General features: G+C 40.5%; 1 protein-coding gene across 1 annotated transcript; it reads right to left on the reverse strand.

Moving 5' to 3' along the window:
• Positions 1 to 887: 887 nt before the first annotated feature.
• Positions 888 to 11,271, reverse strand: tlx2 (T cell leukemia homeobox 2). The gene is made up of 3 exons (XM_031568660.2): positions 10,265 to 11,271; positions 3,930 to 4,167; positions 888 to 2,027 (listed from the first exon to the last, which is right to left on the reverse strand). Exons 1-3 carry the CDS (start codon positions 10,743 to 10,745, stop codon positions 1,811 to 1,813), a joined length of 936 nt encoding a protein of 311 aa, XP_031424520.1. The 5' UTR covers positions 10,746 to 11,271; the 3' UTR covers positions 888 to 1,810.
• Between the last annotated feature and the right edge of the window lie 8,539 nt (positions 11,272 to 19,810).

A 19,810-nucleotide genomic window follows, 5' to 3' on the forward strand; every position in this document is an offset into this window, starting at 1 on the left:
TTCACATACATATACACTTATGCAGTATTGTTACAAACAAATAATGTGATTGGCTCATTCAGGTCATACATTTTGACAGGCCTATAGACACTTTCAAAACAAAGGCGAACATCCCTAAACAACTATCTTAGATAGTGAGTAATCCTCGAACACTGGTCATCTCATGTTTCCGGTTGTACGTGAGCCTCTCTGTGATGATACACTGGTGAGCATGATCGCCATGCGCGGCCGATCTTGCGCAGAGGTAATCAGTTTACTTCTTCAGGACTTCCTGGGAGAGGCAGCCATGTGTGCTGTGTGTGTGTGTGTGTGTGTGGCTGAGTGGTGCAGAGTGTGAAGCCCCATTTGCTGCGGAGAAAGCAGCCATAGCCTCCTTGGGCTCCTCCCTCCTGATCCCTTTGATAGTCGTGCTCTAAAGCCTCCAAAGAGGAAATTTCTGTTTTGACTCGAGTCTACAGCTTCGGAGCTCGTAGGTTAGATAAATCTTGTTTACACCCATACAGTGTCTGGGTGGATATGGTTCAGGAGCAGCACCAAAACAACAACCTGAAATGTTGGTTGGAGAAAATCAACCACACATTGAGCTCGACAACTACAAGTCTTTTGTATGATATTTGTGGAAACAATGGTCGAAGATGACGATAAGTCGACAAAGCAAAGTAAGTAAGTGAAGTAAGAGGCAGACACAAAACAGAGAGACTTCTGCATGATGGCTTTTCAAAAAATCACAAGTATGTTTAATTATTATAAAACACCTTTAAATGTATATCATGAGGAATCCAGGAGTGGGAGGGAAAGGAACCATAACTGTTTTGCAGACTGCTGTCCAGAAGGCCTTTACCTTCATCGACTTTGACTCCCACAAGAGGAAGCGTCAGGAGCATGCATCACGTCGTTTTTTTTTTTCTCTCTCTCTTTTTACAAAGTCAAAGCAAATAGAACAAGAACAAACAAGTCATTGGCTGAGTCAGTGTCGGGGTGCTGCCTCGCGGCACGTAGACAGACAGCAGGACGGTCTGGATGGGGTAGAATCCATCCATCCATTTTGTCAGGTGGTGAAGACATACTGTAGGTCCACCCTCTGTTAGACGGTCAGCTGAGGGGAGAGTGGAAAGGTAACGTAAGGGATGAAAAAAAACTTGGCAGATTCCTGTGGGAGCATCAAGACCAATTAAGTGGCATTTTAGCTAGGAGTGCTTACGTTGGCTTTAATCCACTGTGGCATTTTAGCTAGGAGTGTTTACTTTTGGCTTAATCCACTGGAGTGGGAACCTAGTAATTATTCCACGCTAAGAGGTTAAGTACACACACATCTAGTGAAATTTAAATGATTTGAACAGAGCTGTGTCAAAAAAAAAAAAAAAAAACGGAAAAAAACAAACGATCATTAAAACCATTCAGTCAAAGTTTTCACTTGCATACGTTCCCTTTTGGCTCTTCAAAGCAGTTCAAGTTCGGTTCATTAAAACCAGAAAGTAAAGAGAAAAACTGAATATCCTGTACTGTCCGCTTGTGCTCAGGAAAAGCAAGGCAACACACGTAAGGAACAACCAGATTATACAGAAAGGCCTTCAGTCCAGTCCCTCCTAATAAGCACTTAACCTATAGCTGGGGGCTCGCTTTCATCAAATGACTTCTTACGACTAAACCAATGAAGCCTCAATTATTTTATTCCAGTTGGCATCCGATCTTCCTAATATGTCCTGTTTACAAACTGCTTCCCTTTCCCATAAAACAACCTCTCTCTCTCTCCCTCTCTCTCTCTCCCTCACACACACACACACACACACACACAAAAAGACAGCCGTGCTCAGACTACGGATGCCACGGAGGTGACAGAGGTCACCTTGTTCTCCTCAGCCCAAGGCTGTAAGTTCTGTAGCGCGTACAGGGAGGAGTTGTGCAGGCACAGGGGGTCCGGCTGCAGCGGCTGACTCAGGGTCTTCTGGAAGGCCTCCTGCTGAAGCTGCATCATCAGACGATTGGCCTGCTGCCTCTCCGCCTCGCGTTCCTCCGCCGTCTGTCTCCTGGGGGTGACACGCAAACACACCATTATGACACCATTAAGACACCATTGTGACACGCAAAGACACCATTACGACACGCAAAGACACCATTATGACATTGAAGCAGCTTAATGTCACACTCACCTACATCATGTGCTTTTTTTTTTTATGCCTGTTTTGAAATTGTGCACCTTTGCGTCTGGGCTCTTAGGTATTAGTTTTGGCAACCAGTGTGTTCATTTCATGGTTCGTGGTTCATTTCGAGGTTAAACCTGAACTCATTGTCATCATCAATCATATGAGCAGATACAAACACGCACACGCACACACACACACACACACACATATTTATCTTAGTGCTAACTAAATAGTGTACATAATGTAAATATTAGCCAACTTTATTTTTTGCCCCACATATTCACTTGAAAGTATGTGGTGAAAGCAATTGCAACGGACCATGATATTTGATGGCAAATCCTATTTTAACGAGCTTGACACACCTATTTCCACATTTTATAGTTTGTCTTTCAAAGCAGAGGTTTTATTACAGCATAGTACAACTGCACTGCTTTTAAAAATCAATAAGATTGGCCTGTGAAAACCTAATAGCATTGCAAATTGAGAATGCCAATTGCACTCAATCCAAAACACTGAGAGAAATCAAAACTGGACGTCATGATCTTATATTTAGCTGTCAGTCAGTCATTGTGATTAAAGGCAGCTTGAAAATGCCAAAGACCTTAACATATAAAATTAACATAAATGTCACTGTACGTGACACTAGATTTTATATTATGAATAGTCTCATGAAAAGAATCTCCATTTGATGTTACACTAAAAAGGACACATGATTGAGCCTTATTGTGATTGACCTGAACACCGTCTTATTAGTCGCCACTGTGAATTCAGCTTTCATGTCACAGACAGTCACCGGTGTAACCCTAAAACCATGTTTGGTACACGCCATCTTCCTTCCATTAGCTACACGTTACGGCTAACTGCATCACCATAATCGGATTGTTCTTCACTCATTTGATCATGTGCTTGTTACCCGTATGGTTGACACACAAATACAGCCTTTATCCATACCCATCCTTAGGCTCTTGGAAAATACTATAAATCAAGTCAAAACAAGATTCGGGCATTAGCAATGAATGTGCCCTGTCTCCATCTTTTTTCATAATACTTCTGTTTTTACATACCGGTTGTCTGTTTTTTGTCAGCAAATTTGAAAGTTATCACGTTCAATCTAGCCTTTATGGGAAAATGAACAAGCAGGGCTGTATGGCTGATGTCTCCTTGATCTGCAGAGAACTTAAATGATTGATAACAAATGACTATAAGATTAACAGCCTTGATCATTTATGACAGTGAGATACACTGACTCATTAATAAATTGGTATCAACTATAGCTGATGAATACTGCATGAAAATCCAATTGTCGGTAATAACATTGGGGTCCTTTTTCTCTTAAACTTCCATTACCAATTGGCTCAAGGGCAGTATATCTTTCATGGACAGTGTACTCCATTATTGTGACATCTTTAGCAGGCTCTGCAGAGAGCTTGCAGAATATCTTTCAAGAACAATTTTTTTATTTGGTCTGTTAAATGTTCGCAATCGAAAAAAGAAAAAAAAACTCTTTTTTCTTTTGTCTCATTGATGATGTACATCATTCATATACGTACATAGTAATTAAAATAGAAAAATAATCAACCTTGCCCTTTTAAAACGCCAAACTGTAAGGGTACACAAGATAATTAATAGCTATTTTCTTTTTAGGGAAAATTGAGCTACATATTTTTTAAATACGAAAACTTTTTCTTTAAAACAGAGTGTAATGTTATAGAAAATGTCCCTGGCATTAAAACCCATTTATTTCCACAATGCCACCAGCAGCAAGAATGTTCTATGTGGCCATACCTCCATTTAGTCCTTCTGTTTTGAAACCACGTCTTGACCTGAGCGTCTGTCATCTTCAGGGCCTTGGCCAGGGTGGCGCGCTCTGCAGACGCCAGGTACTTCTGCCGATGAAAGCGCTTCTCCAGCTCACAGATCTGGACGCGGCTGAACGACGTGCGTGGCTTTTTCCTCTTGGGTGGCGTACGGTTTTGGTAAGGGTGCCCGATCCTCCGAGTCACAGAGAATGGAGACAGGGCCGCTGTGGAAGCAGGAAGGAATATGAGTCTGTTAGTCCACTGGGAGGACCTCCCCACACCCTTAAGGAACTGAAAGCAACCTAAAGAAAGCTTTATTTCTTGAATTTCACCCTATAGCACACTTATTGTCTGGAGCTCCATGACACAATTCAGTCTTCAAGTTGACTTAGATATAAATGCCAGATTCAGTACGCCTATTATTGCTGAGACAAGCTTGTTTTTCTTTTAAATATCTATGGGGAAAAACTAGTACTGCTACCACTCCTAGATATCATTAATATTTTACCATAGTATTAACTGTACAAATAAACAAATTGTTTAATTGTATCATTTCGTCCTATATCATTTAACATTTATTACATATTTGTTTTACATCTATTTGTTTAAACAACTATATATTTTGTTCAATTAATACAAAAGTTTTCTCTGATAACTGATGGACAACAATATAATAGGTTTTACATTTAAAACTGAATTACTTTTAAAAACTGTAGTTAATTTTTTTAAACTTAATATTTCAGCTTGCTTACTGGGGGACCAAAAACATGGTGCAGCAGTTGTTTCACTAAAGCTTCTGTTGCAGCTTGTTTTACAAGAATATCCACCAGTGGCATGCACTGCACTGTTCAGAACAGCAATTTAAAGTAATATATATAATTCTATACTATATTATATTCATACATATGTATAGATAGATAGATAGATATGCATATGTGTATGGTATGTTTGAGAATAAGTATTATATTTATGCAAACAGAAACAGTCAGTCTGTCTTACCTAGAGTGAGCCTAATGGCACTTAAACGCAAATAGTAACTTACCTTGGCCTGCTTTTGCTAAGGAGTAGTCCATGCGTGGACTACTGCAATAGTGTTTGGCTAGCATCTCCGCAGAGCTCCAGGGGGAGGCCCTGCCCATGTCCCCCTCAGGTAGAGCCCCAAGGCTGAGCAGGGACGGCAGGAGAGCCCCAGGCATCATAGTGGGGCCTCCTGCATGTTTGTCCACTGCCTGCTCTGCTGAAGAATGACAGGGGAGAGGGGAGAGATAGTCAGGGCCTCGCGCTTGGAGCCTGGGGGTTTGGTGGAGGTGATGATGGGTTGCATAATTCTATTAGCATCAAGCATTACCTCCATTTTGAGGTAATGGATGTTAAGTCTCACTTTTGAGTTTAATTGCGGTATTCAGTGAACAGACCAGATTGAAGAGCTAATAGCCGTAGGCATGTAATTAAAACAGCAGTACCTTTGGAAAGAGTGTCAGTCATCAGGGGAATCTTAAAGGAGAGGCCTTCTAGGATTCAGATTCGACAAGAAGTTTGTATTTCATAGCTCTCACATAGTGATAGAGATGTGTCAAAATAGCTCACAAACCTGCCTCTCCAGCTATACACGTTAAAGGATATCCCTGCATCATTTACTAGATTTGATGGTGCATTTAAGAATTAAATTAGCTACGTATAGTGTCATAAATGAAAAAGTAACCTCTAAGAGTAATACACACACATCTCTGTAAAGTGATTCAGGGGGGAGCATATTTTTTGAAATTCTAACTAAGGTTGATTTATTGTAAAATCTTTGTTGCTGCAATTTTTCCACCCTTTAGAAAATGTCATTCCACTGCTACCTTTTCCCCGCCTAGACATTTTCCCCATCTGTTTACCCCTGAACAAAATTCCGCTCAACAAAAAAACTTAAAAAAAACCTCCTCCCCTGGCATGCTGTTTACTGCAGCAGGTACACTTGTATTGTTGTGTTTGGTGGCTCACCAGGAGCCAAAATGCATATGAAAACATCTGCAGTTGAGTCCTCTGAGACCCCAGCCTGCGCAATGAGCACAGTCAGCAGCATACAGGGGAGAAAAACAACAACACCAAAACATTGGCTGAGGCGTGCCATAGTGCCCAGTGGGTTGCCATAGCGCCCACAGTAGTGCCAGAGATGCCCAGAGTGTGAACGACCCTCTAAAAGCAGTGGTTAATACTGACTCATATCAGTATCATTCAGTAGCACGTTGGCCCGCTCACGAAATTCTTATTCAGCTAGAGTAGCCAAAAGAGGAAACACTAACCACTAACCACTACCCACTGTGCATCTCTCCGGCAGAGACTTGCATGGAAAACAGAAATGGAAAGTGTCAAACTGCTCGTGGATAGACATGCTCCTTTGATGTCTGCACGAACGCACTGTGTGTTACTTCTATTTCAGGACATGTTTGAAACTGCAGCGATGGAGAAGGCACATACAGTCACGTTCACATGTAATCCAAGTTCAGCGTGACCAGGTGTGTGGCCATGGACCTCTGGCAGGTTTGACATAGTGGTGCGGATTCAGTAGTGATGTCCTTCTTGAAGGTCAATGCAAGTAGACAATGTCAGCAGATGGGTTGAACTTTTAAATGTGGCTCATACAGACTGGAAATCTGGATTTGTATTCTGGAAATCCATGGATGAAAACAAATAACTGTAAATTGTACATATCATCATTATTCTGGAGAGCAGCATGATGACATTTTTATGTCTCAGCCTTTATTTGACTCCTGCTATTAACATTTTCAGATTGTCCACCATTTTGGACATCCTACAAGGACTGAGGCAGCTAAATGGATTTAGCCCCGTGTCTCTTCATTTGTCAGTGTAACTTGATGTGATAGCTTTTAATCACTTCACAGATCACAGGAGACGCCACAGATTACAGGAGGTCATTGTCATCATAAACGTTTCAAGCAGTTGGCAGGGCGTCCAGCAAACCAGTATGTGCTGTCAACATCATTTCAAATAACAGGAAATACAGCAACACATGAGGCGATGCATAAGCATTATGTACGTTGCCTGACATTTTTCTTAGGGCTCCGGTCAGTGAAATGGTATTTGTAACAAGGCAGATTACAACTGCTGGGGAGGTCTACCCCTCAGATGTTGTCTACATTTGCTGCTAGTTTTGTCCGTGTTTTACAATTGTCTTCAGTTCTGGCCCATGAGACTAGGCTGAATAAGACTAAAATCCCTCTAAGCTCATAGTTAGATGTATGGGTTAGTTTGAAGCTGAAACAATCACTTCAATTCAGCCGGGGAGTGTACTAAATGATATGTCGGTGTAATAAAATTTGGCATGAGCACATCAAAAAATAAAATGCTACCGTTGAGAATATGCGCACAGTAATAAAATCATTTATACGTAATATCACTTTCATACGACAGCGCTTCTCTTCCCCTTTGCGAATATTACCTCTGAAGCAATCTAATAAATATAAACTTAATGGATTCTACCGAGGATATTGAAATATAACATGCACATTTACGGTTATGCATTGTTTTGTCAGGCAACAAGAGGGGGGCTCGAATTTTGCCATCAAATTGTAATGGCAATGAGATGAAATAAAATATAAACTGAAATGAATGTACAGGCTATATAGCTTTCGTTTTTTCTGTTGGCATCATCAGAGCGGATTGTTATTCTCTTTGTGTCTATATCATTGGCTTAGACCGCCTATGTTTATTTCTTCATATTTATTTTGAATGCGTAACTACCATCTTCAGATAGTGATGGCTGAGATATATTGGCGTCGATAAAGATGTTTACATACACGTCCGTTTAATATATGCGGTTTACAAAGAGAGGATTAATGTTCTCTGGCAAATAGCCACATGCCTTCACACAAAAGCATACTATCCCGTCGACATGTGTTTCTCGACTTCTGATGAATGTGTTAATTTGCATGAAATAGATACAGTTTACTGGAAAATTCATAAACACTTGCACAAGCCGGCATCAGACCTTTAACCAACCCGAGAGACCACCACTGTTGACTAATCTGGGACTGATCTGTTTATCCATTTCTTCTCTTGGATAAACTTGCAAACTGCCGAGGAGTCAATTAACAAAAAACATGTGGTATACCCTTTCAAAGCCCGACAATCTGTCCAGATATGTCCGGCCTGTGGTGAATATCAGGTCTCAGGGCCGCACCGTGCCTGCGCGTCGTCTTCGACACGCTGTGACACTTGCGGTGAAATGCACACGTGCAGTCTGAAAGGATGAGGGGAATGTTTGAAAAGGAGAGAGATGTTCCAAACATCTCGCTAAATCCTTTTCAAATAAAGACAGAAGCTACTGTGTGTAGACGCTTTACAGCTGCATACGGTCTGTCTCAGCACCGGACGGGTGCGTGATGTGACCGAATTTGGGGATGTGTTTTAATTGGGGAGGGCCAGTTTGCTGGTATGCGAGCTGTAATGGTTTCGATCAGGATTGACCACATAAAGGCAGATAGGTTCCAATGCATCAAACAACTAAAGTATAGACTTTTTTTGCAGCTTTTAGCTTATTAAGCTTTTTAAAGCAAGCTCATTTTTCTCTCGAGTTGTTCACAAGGTTTCAATGTCTTTGCTCGGCATAATAAAATATAGCATAGCAGGTAGGTTATCACAGTAAATTTAGCACAAAAGAAGTGTGCGTATTGCTTATTGCGATCTCGCAACCTCCACCTTGCTAAAGATAAAACATATTAAATGAGTGGCCCGTGGTGGCCATGAGTAAAATTGATAAGCATATTTACAAAAGAGCTTGTGCAGTTGACATATCATTCCAGGGCTTAAATAATTGATGAGGAAAGAACAGCATAGTTAATATTTAATGTGCAGAGATCCATAATGCTCTTCATCTTCATCTTGGTATGAATGACGTCATTACAGAAACCAACTCACACTGACCAAATGAAGAGAGGTGGAGTTCAAATGGATACTGCGCGTCCATGGCGGACACACCTGCGCTTAAAGCCTGCATATACTGAAGCCACTTGCCCCTATGCTATCTCTTGACATTGTACATATCCAAAGTGCCTATGCTGCCATAATGAGCGTAACTGAATATTTCTTTATCCCAAAAAAGAGCCGAATAAAAACTCAACTGTAGGCTATTCTTGCGAAAAAGGTCTGCAAACCATGTTTTGGGACTGATGCAGGCCACACTGTGAACAGGAAGTCGATCAAACCGCTTAATACAACATTAATAATAAACTCTTCAATGATACTGTCCGTGAACTCTCTTTCCAGCATACATACATTGTTGAATTATGTAATTTTGTATTTTATTTCCTATTTGGAGGTCATTCGGTATACCGCCTATCACCATGCCCCGTGTACAATTATTCTTTTTGCACACGCCATAGGCCTGTCGGACTTTCTAAAAATATTTAATAACGTTTAGATTGTAGGCCCACCGCTAAAGTAGGCTAATTTGACATAAATTAGCAGGACACTGAACCACAGGCTTTGATTTAATGCGAGAGTGAAGCATTACTTATTTCTTCATCATCGGACATTTAACCATTCTGACAAGAGATTTGATATTCAGTTATATTAGGAATGACGGTGTCGTTGACACAAATTGAATGAAGGATGGTAATTTGCATGAGATTATTTATATCATTTAAGATTTGAAGAATGGCCCACAGATGTCATTTTGAAAACAGCCATAATGAAATACTGGCATTACATTGTTCTTTTCCTTTGACTATTTATAATTATTTATAATAACAATAACAACAATAATAGTTATTATTATTTGTATTGTTGTTGTTGTTACAATTACTACTACTACTACTTTGTTTATAAAACCAAATGATATAGTCATAACAAAATACTGTATGATGATCCTAATGTAGGCCTAGTGTTATAAACATGAATAAACATAGACTATAACATCACTTAAATGTGAATAATTGGCAAATAATAATAATAACTATAAAATAAAATAATAATAATAATAATAAGATTATAATAAGTATTATTGTTATTATGCTTTTGTCAACAAAGCTTTTGTCAACAGATTCTACAGAAACTGCGTTTTCAATCCAACGATTTTAATTGTTCACTTAAACTGTTGCATAGACATTCATTTCAGATATGCCTAAAATCACGTGAATGAAGACACTCATATCTATTTAATTGGGGAAATATTCTGAATGAGGGAAAACATCTATGTAAATCCGACATTATCATGGCCCACTGTAAGTATCTTATAAACGTATGTGTGACGGTGAGGTTTACTTTTCGCCAAAACAACTCAATGCTGGTAGGATTCGAGCCAGTTTCGAAACTTACCCGTCAGTCTGTCTTTCGCAAACCTTCTACTGCTTTCCATCCAGGGGAAGGTGAAGTTGGCCGGGTTTCCCATGTTTGCTACTGTCGGTACCGAAGCTATCCCGGCAGCAATACCGGGTGCATGGCTAGGGTGAGGTGGGTGAGGAGCTGGTGGCATGGGTCTGTGGGCCGGGACGCGGATGACACCTCCAGCGTTCCCAGAATTCACGTTGACGTTCATATTCATGCTTACATTCATGTTCATGTTCACGTTGTATGACCCTGCCAAACCGGCTGCCATGGAGCAGGCCGGGTTGTACACACTGTTGTAGCCATTGGTGTAGACGTTTGGGGCCAGCTGGTAATCCGGGTCGCTGGTTCGGTTCGGGAGCATGCAGCTGCTGGGCTGATCCGAGCTGTTCAGAATCTGGTCTATTCCAAAACTGATGGGCTCGTGTTGCTGGTGGGTCTGGTTCACTTCTTCAATGCCAGTGTGCTCCATAGCTGTATATTAGTTTTAGGATTGTTACACCACGTCAATTAAGATCGGATAGTGTTCGTGTCTTTTCTACGCCTTTCTCTTGAAATGAAATGCAAAGGCGTTTAATCCTCTTTCATGGAGAATAGTTTTTTTTTCCCTCCTTGTTAAGAAATCGTATTAGTTGAAATGGTCAAGATCCACATGTTCGGTTGTATTGCAATTGGATATATACAACAGACGCACTTAAAATCATTTCAAATAATCCATCGTGGCGGAGAGCCCGTTACCTGTATAAGATCCCAAATTATCCAACCTCTTTCACGTTTCCTTCATTTTAGATCTTTCATCAGAATTCAGGAAACACGGTGCAAAACCTCTCCGTCTTGTAGCAAATCCATACAGCGAAGAGTTGCCAAGTTGCAGCGAGGATGGAGCACTGTGGCTGTTGTTATCACTGAGGGGAAAAAAGAACCGGACCTACACAGACGCCTTAGCACATTTTGTTGTGATCTAAAATGAATCGTTTAACGGAGTTAACGTGCATATTAATTGGTAGACGCACAAAATCTCCCGTTCAAGCGCTTAGTGAAGTGATTTTTTTCAGCAGGTGAGACACTCCTTCTACCCAAAGTCTGACATTCTGCCATTGGCTCCCGGGATTCCCACATAGACAATGGTTTACCACCGGCTCCACTCTCTTAAAGAACCCGCATCTATTTTTCGCTGGTGTCATGCTGTATGCTATGGCTATCAATAGGATACATAAACATATGTGCACGGCACATACATATGTAAATATGAAAACGGCACACGAGGCGATTCCATCGAATTTATTATCACAGGAATATATTCAGTATGACTATTTTTATTCTTTCAACCGGTCTTATTTGGACATCTCTTCAGGACCGTAGTCTACACCCTGGACAAGCAGGGTAGGTGGGGAAAAGTTGTTCAAGTGTGTTCAATATACATAGGTTCTTACACTTACTGCATTTTTCAGTCTGCACGTTTAAGGTGGTTGTATCATTTCTTGTGGAAAGTAAGCAATATCTCTAAAAAGTAAGCAATAAATCTCTATATGTCTCTAACGCCAATTTCAAACCTAAACCAGTGGAAAAAGTAATGATCGGCATGGACATTTCTACAGAATGTGGACTATTTATCATTGAGATTTACTATCTTGCAGTCCATGATCATCTTTGGTTCGTCCTATCACCTGGATACGTGTCCAAATTGATTTTAGCTATGTATTTTTGGATCTGCATATATCGCTTTGTTGGGGTGAATACTTTGCTATACTCATTATTTGTAGTGTAATAGTGGTCCATGCATTCAACATGGTCACTTATGCAAGGCAGGCTATTCATGGACATGCTGGGTGACATGATATTAAATTCTACTGATTTATGTGGCCTCGAGGTCCACACAATAACGGGGTAAAACTGAAATGCTTGACTAGCCCTCAGTGATGCAAAAGCGACGTTGATTGGCGCAAATAATTTAACCTTTCTCTGCCCGAAGCAACCCCGCGGATTGCCTGCTTTCAATTCAATAAAAATGAGAAATGGCGTATAATAAAAGCCCAACACGGTGAAAACGAATTTAATATATCATCGTTTTATTACGCTCTTATTTCAACTTTCGCGCGAATACAAATATTTCTCGGCAGCACAAACTGGCTAGGGGGAAGCATAAAAATCAATTGTGTGAATTCACAGCTGTATCAATAATGGACGCCTTCACCTATTTCTTTGCAAGAGTACAACCTGGTTCTTTAATGTGATCGAATGGGAGAGTGTGCTGTATTCATGGCTTTCACGAGCAGAGCGAAATTGAGTTGATGTCAAATGAACGAGAACAGGGCCCCCTCGCAGTAACGGTTTTAAATCATGCTGAAATTAAACAAAGCCTAGAAAAAAATGCAGAATATAGTGAGACTGTGCCCATTTGCAATTGGAAGATAGGTCATTGGAGTGTGTGCAATTTGCAGTTCTAAGAGGTCACTAGCCCAGATTACGACTACCTGCTCACAGATTTCTATCGAGATATGAAGAGCGGAGTGTCGCTGAGAGTCTCACCATCGCTGTTAGTGACGTGCTTGATTAACTCTGACACTGCATGTCACACCTGCACACTTATGCCGTGAGTCTCATTCCCCCATTTGGTTTAACATTGAGTTTTATTTTAGGCAGTCCTGCAGTCTGCATTAAACACAGGCCTAACTGTAATCATACTCAACCAAGCCAATATGAAGTCTCCAAGTGGGTTAATTGTAATTGTGAATACTTACGCAAAAGTGTCACTGAAACAAGCTGTGAACTCATCTCCGTCAAAAGGAGAGTAGTTATGTTTAACTATTTTTCATTGTATTTTTGTCCAGTTACCTTATTGATTTGAAATATATATATAGTCTGTAATTATAATTAATGGCTGGAAGTAGGTGACCAATAAAATCGACGTTTCGGTTCTTAATGAGTTATTTTCATCAACAATTAAAAACAACTCAATTTAAGGAAGAGCCAAATGGTGTGCCCTAATTAGCTTATGCTCTCATTATTCAGAACAGTGAAAAGCATTCTCTTGATTGAACCTGACAATTGGCGCCTAGCTAATGCTTGTTTCTTTTCATTATACTTCTTGAACGGTCGATTATCCTATTCTAAAATTTAGAATTTTTATTGTACTTGAAAAATATTTCAACGATGGAGCAATCCTAAAGGGAAATTTAAGTGTTCATATTGGGACAAAAAGCTATTTCACCAGACATACATTTCTAATGTAAACTGCACACTCCCGATGTTACATGCGGGAGGCAACTCGGTTGACTCTTGTGGAGACTGATACAAAAGCCCGTAGCTGGTTGCCCGGGGGCTGTGTCTGCAGTCGGTTCCAGCGTGTATGGAAACCGATGATGAATCGTTATCTCCAGGCGGTGTGTGGGTCGTCTGTGTAATAAAGTAAGGAGCAAAAGCGGTAGACAATAGGAATTTGTCACAGTTTGGTCCTCAACATGTTTGGTGACCTGTCCCTCTCATGGGTGTTGAATGTTTTAGATGGCCGGGATAGATTTGCAAACAACTGCGCCATTGTTTGCACAATGGACAAATAGAGGAATAAATCCATTCTCAGCAAAGCTCATCTCAAATGCAGATTACAACACTGCATAAAATAACGACGACGCTTTTAATATTAAGCCAACCATGGATTTATGCATGTACTGAATGGATGACTAATATTTTCATTTCTATTAGAAATATTCAGAAATTACTCTGACTGGTACAATAATGTGTCCAATCATTTCAGCAACCACTTGTCACATTCCCCAGAGTCGATATTATATTTAATGCTATTGTTATTTTTAATGAAGGCATGTCGAGGTGTGCTTTGTAGGTCTATTGGTCGTTGTTTTCTTTAAATGCTTGTCAGCCGAGTTAAAATGAAAACCATTGCATAAAGTAATGACACTTCTGGTGGTTTTTAAAAAGATACCGATTATATGGATGGCTATCAATAAAAAAAATATCGTTGTAAAGTTGCCATGCATCCTTGGGTCAGAAATGATTTATCTCTGAATGTGTGTGTGTATGTGTGTGTGTGTATGTGTGTGTGTGTGTGTGTGTGTGTGTGTGTGTGTGTGTGTGTGTGTGTGTGTGTGTGTGAGAGAGAGAGAGAGAGAGAGAGAGAGAGTGAGAGAGAGAGAGAGAGAGAGAGAGAGAGAGAGAGAGCTCAGTGGCCTCCCACTCGAGGATGTCGTGGATAACACTGATGAGCCTGTCATCCCTGTCCATTTGCATCCAGAGCCCCCCTCGGCCTGTTGTGCTTTCTGCTGTAATTAGGTTGAATTCTGACCAGATTGAATTACATTATTCTGCATTTCGAGCTACAGTCCTTGACTTCCCTGCTCCCTCGGGATAACCTGGCGCCTCTCGGCCCGATCAGACGGCTTAAACTGGACGCTGCGCTCAGAGGAAGGGAAAAAAAAGATGGTTAGAAAAAAAGGAAAACATTGAGCCGCAGGGCTGCTCACCCGGGAACTTCAGTACGTCATCTTGTAGCCTAATGTGAGCAGAACAGTAACCTGGTATTGGAGAGGTATAGGCAATTAATTGTTGAGAAAAGCAAATATAATTCCATTCATGATTGCTTACATTCTTATTACGTCGAATTGATTTCAGATTACTATACATGCCATGTTTACAGTAGCATACAAACAAAACAAGTGTTGTGGTAATAAACACTTAACACATAACAATAACAATAATCACAATAACGTAATGATACTACTACTACCACCGCTAACAACAACGATAATCATAATACATTCCGTTTTCATAAAACCTCTATGTCAGAGTTTCGTAAAAATGAAACATTCCATTGTTTACCGTCAACATCAGGAATCAGGGACGAGTCCACTTTGTTATGAAATTATCATAATGTGGCAAAGAACGACAAAAGAAAAAGGAACAGAAACAGAAAAGTCGGGAGCAATTACAATAACAGACAGTGTGTAGGTAGGTCTACAGAATTCTGTTGAAATCCTCTGTTCTTCAGAGTCCGCCATGTCACGTCTCAATCTCTCGAAGGCCCACAAGTGAAACTGTTATGACATTTCTTATCTGCAACTCTATTGTACCTATTTCGATAATAAAATAACTTGTTTCAGAAATTATTATAGCAAAAAGCAAAACATCTGCTACTATTGCTGGATAAACATTCTTATTTGCATTATAAATTATAAATAAGCCAGGCCTTTATTGTAATGTGATAATTCATTTCAGCTGCCTAAGTAAGCAAAACAAATAATGGAAGTTGCAACACCTTACTGGATTGCGAGGTTTGACAGACATCCTCAACTTTGTATTAATGCACAGTTGTGCTTTTTTAATATATAATTTTAACGTTGCTCTTCCGGCGTGTCTCACAGCTTCTGCGCTGGTAGCCTCCACGCGCCACTCACTCAAGTCCTAATGTGTAATTAAGCGTATAATTGGCTTTGTGTTGTTTACAAACCTGAACAGCGCGAGCAATAATTTAATTTCCTCCATCGCCTTGAGCTGCCACCAGCCGGCTGTCACCCCCTGCCGCGGGCGTTGTGGCGGGAAAGTGGCCTGCGGGCACTTTTCGTAAGGAGACCTTATGCCAGGCAAGTAGAGGACAGTCCTACAATGATTGCTAATAGCCTTCCAAATGGACTTCAGCTGAACAAAGCCGAATCGCATGTGGTACTGCTGTAGGTTACAAGACTCACCAAACCACCAGAGGTAAACACTGCTATCGTCTCATCTGTTGATTTAAACGGATATGATGAAGGTCCTTAATTAGACCATTTCCATGCTGCAGGCCTACTAGGTATTCTTGATTCCAATGCAGTTTGATGCAGGTAGCAATACAAACACGCCCAAACACGACTAATGGCTTCAGTGAGTAAGTAATTGAGGGTTGGCAAAGACCATTCATCACTAAGATTACCACAAAGTGCATCATACACAGAGGGATCAGGAAAGAAAACGACAAGTAGGCTAATGATTATCAGTTGTAATGACTGTGACATGCTTGACATAGGCTATGCCCTTTTCATTTTTGCTGTTTTTGTGAATGATACATTGTAGATATATGTATCACCTTTCAAAGAATCAAGGACATGAAGTATTATATTTGTATTCTATATCCCATTTATGCTGTTTTAATATTGTAATAATTATGGGTTTCCCGATAACGGTGGCTCTTAGCATTTTACGAAGAGTTGAAAGTTGTTTACTACGCGTGTTTCCCAAACCATATCCTAAGAGTTCCCCTGCAAAAAACCTTCCTACGTATTCCTTAAGTTATGGTTATTCCTGAACCATGTTTCTGGAATCCATTAATTTCATTCACGTAGGTTTGAGCATGCGTGATATGAGTACGATGGGCACGACTCAGATTAGAGCGCTGGTAATCATAGTTAGAAAGAACATCAACAAGAAATATTATGCGAGTCAAAATAAAAAAAGGTTCCCAAATAAGGACGGCTGTAGGCAAGATTATACTCCTAGATTTGTATTTGCAAGGGATTATAAAAACTAAGAGCACACTTTATTTGGATGGTCCCTACAGATGCTCAAAAGCAAACTGTTAAAACTCTGTTAACCACATTTTATGGTTAAGGTTAGGGGTTGGGTTTGGTTAAGGTGATGTTCAGTGAACAATTAAAAAGACTGAACTTGAATTTCAACAAACCGTCTCTAAAGTTTCTGCAGGTAAACTATCCAAATAAAGTGTTACCAAAATTAACAGCAAATGAATAGCTACTGATGTTTTTTCTTTTTATTTAATGAAGCACAGAATGAAATGGAAGACATATTTGTGAGTGCATACGTCCAGACACCAACTCCATATTTTAGGCTTCAAAGTGTTACCAGAAAACTGTGTGAAGGCATAGCTAAGAGTGGTCCAGATCAACCTTATGAAAGAAGGTAGAACTTAAGGTATAGGTTAACTTACGAATGACGTTGCGTTAAGAAGGCTCTGGAAAACCCATCCCTGATGGCTTTCAAGTACTTTTGTCACGTCATTGAACTGTTGATGCAGTCAGCTGTGGCCTATACCAGCAGAATGATTCTAATAAACAAATCAAGGAAATCATTTAATATCTCATTATCCTCAAATGGTGTTGGAATTGAATGGAATGCATGTGTGTGGGTTCCTGACATTGCTGGAGAAAGGTTGTCAATGCATTTTCTCATGAACAGGCGACCAGTACGTTTGGGTCGGTTCATTGTGAAAACACTGATGAAGTGAGGAGAATGTTAAGGCAGATATAGCTACGATTGTGCGAATGATAGAGAGTTAGCGAGAGAGAGAGAGGGTGTGTGTGTGTGTGTGTGTGTGTGTGTGTCGAGGCAAGAAAGGGGAATCACAGCAAGAGAGACAGAAAGAGAGAGATACAGAAAGGAGAAAGAACGTGTGTGTGTGTGTGTGTGTGTGTGTGTGTGTGTGTGTGTGTGTGTGTGTGTGTGTGTGTTTGTGTGTGAGAGAGAGAAGGAGGAGTGCAGTGAGAGGGGGTGTGTAGGGGGTATAAGGCAGAAGCGTATGATAGACAGCTCCACAGCCTGAGGGTACATCATTATTACAAAAGCCCAGCTCGTGCCTCTCTCCTCTCCTCTCCTCTCCTCTATTCTCCTCTCCTCTCCTCTCCTCTCCTCCAATGTCTCTGTCCCCCTCTCCCCATCCCTGCCTGCACAGTCTCACTGTAGACAGCCCGTGGAGGAGGGGCGGCGGGGGGAACGTGGGGAGACTGAGGTCTTGGCCAGAAGAAGAGGTCCAGCAGCCTCATAACTGATTGCTCCCTCTGAGTGAGAAAAAGCACTCATGCAGATTGATGGCCTCGTAATCTAGATTTTTTTTTCTCCTTTCCTTTCTTTCTTTTTCTTTTTTGTTTTTGTTTTTTTGGAGTCAGTCCATGCAGCGGCCATTAACTCAATAATATGTCTCCTCAACTAAGGCATTATCCTATACTGCACCCTAATAGGACTGTGTGACTGATAGTATTCAATTATCTGGGACTCACAATCATGGAAGAAGAATGACCCCTTTCACTTGTTTGTTTGTTTGTTTGCCTGTACATTTGTATGAGGTTTGGAGAATGTCTTTGTCTTTTCTGTCTAATTTACTGAAGGATATTGAGCATGACACTATCAACAATTTAAAGTTATAAAATACAGTGTGTTAAATGCTATTTAAGAATAGTATATAATAGACATATACATTACATCATATCCTTTGTTATACGATTACGTATGGCAAAATGCATAATTGCCCTACTGTAGAGCTTTACGGAAGGAAATATTCTGTCGAATATACAGGAGTCATATACTTTTTATGCATAAAATAGCACGTCTATGAACGAATACAAGGTTATGTCATTTTGCCAGGCGCCCATATTAGCCCTCGACATTTACACGTCCTATTTACTGTTGGGGTAAACCCAACAACAGTTTCTATGGCTCCCACGGTCAATTTCATTCTTCCATTCGCGCAATTCTTAAAAAAAAAAAGGTGAAGTACCGTGCGGAAAACCTAATGGCGACCGGCTAGAGAGAGAGAGTTATGTTGCCATAACGACATTTATGATTATCTTTATCAATCTCAGAGGTTCCTGACAAGGCTACAGTGGGGGGAAGATGAAAACGCATTTTGTGTCTGTCATTCCCATTCACTTTTCGTTGCTCACGTGAAATAATTGATATCCTCTCCCGCAACCAGACAGTTGCCATGGCACAATAACTATTGGGTCAGTGGGACAGAGCTTTTAATAAACATCGAAGACAACGGAAAAATCATAAACACAAACACAATCTCTGTATATATTAGGCTATTCGTAGCCTCGCTATTTTTTATGCAATGGACCAGAACTTCTCGCCACTCACACGATGCTTGTGTTTGCGTTACCCCGGGATTTCCTTTGACTGTATCTGTTGCTAGTAGTAGTGGTCTGACTTCCAAGCCAACTGAAGACGGTAATTACATTTATTCCGAGGAGAGGATGGGGGTTCTTCCCCCTGTTATTAATAATAATAATGAGGGAATGCAATAAGTCCCCATACATCAAATCTCTGACAGACCCAATGCAAGACTTGCATGCACAAGCACTCTTGCATCCGCGTAATGGCCTATTGGCAAATTAATGCACTCAGTGTTTTCATGCAGGATCAATTATTGGTGAGAATACAGTAAAGCCCTGCTCATTCTAATATGCCAATTAGTTTGTGTATACAATTGCTTGTGCAAGTCTCAATGTAAGAGGATAGGCCTACCACAAAGACATATATTATGAAATGCTGAGAACTGTAATGCATTAATGTTCCTATGAGGAAGCTGTGTTTTTATTTTTCCCTTTCATAAACTAATAGCATCAACAACAAATTCTCAATAGACTTGAGATGGATTAAATGTTCAGCTGTTAGTGAAAGTGTTTCACATGGAATCATGCCTGTGCAATTTGAAGGAGGGACTAGCAGTATTTGTCAGTAATGATCCTTTTGGTACCTTCACACTCCATAGCTAGCATCAGAATGAACTCTCATTCATCCTCTCATCTGATTAATGAA

Source organism: Clupea harengus, chromosome 6 (genome assembly GCF_900700415.2).
Source record: "Clupea harengus chromosome 6, Ch_v2.0.2, whole genome shotgun sequence".
NCBI lineage: Eukaryota > Metazoa > Chordata > Actinopteri > Clupeiformes > Clupeidae > Clupea > Clupea harengus.

Excerpts from the sequence above, each read along its gene's own strand:
- tlx2 (XM_031568660.2), bottom strand. The coding sequence starts at position 10,745 with ATGGAGCACACTGGCATTGAAGAAGTGAACCAGACCCACCAGCAACAC. Across the intron at positions 4,168-10,264 it reads TGCGAAAGACAGACTGACGG|CGGCCCTGTCTCCATTCTCT; the intron begins GTAAGTTTCGAA and ends CTGCTTCCACAG. Across the intron at positions 2,028-3,929 it reads AACAGAAGGACTAAATGGAG|GAGACAGACGGCGGAGGAAC; the intron begins GTATGGCCACAT and ends TGTCACCCCCAG.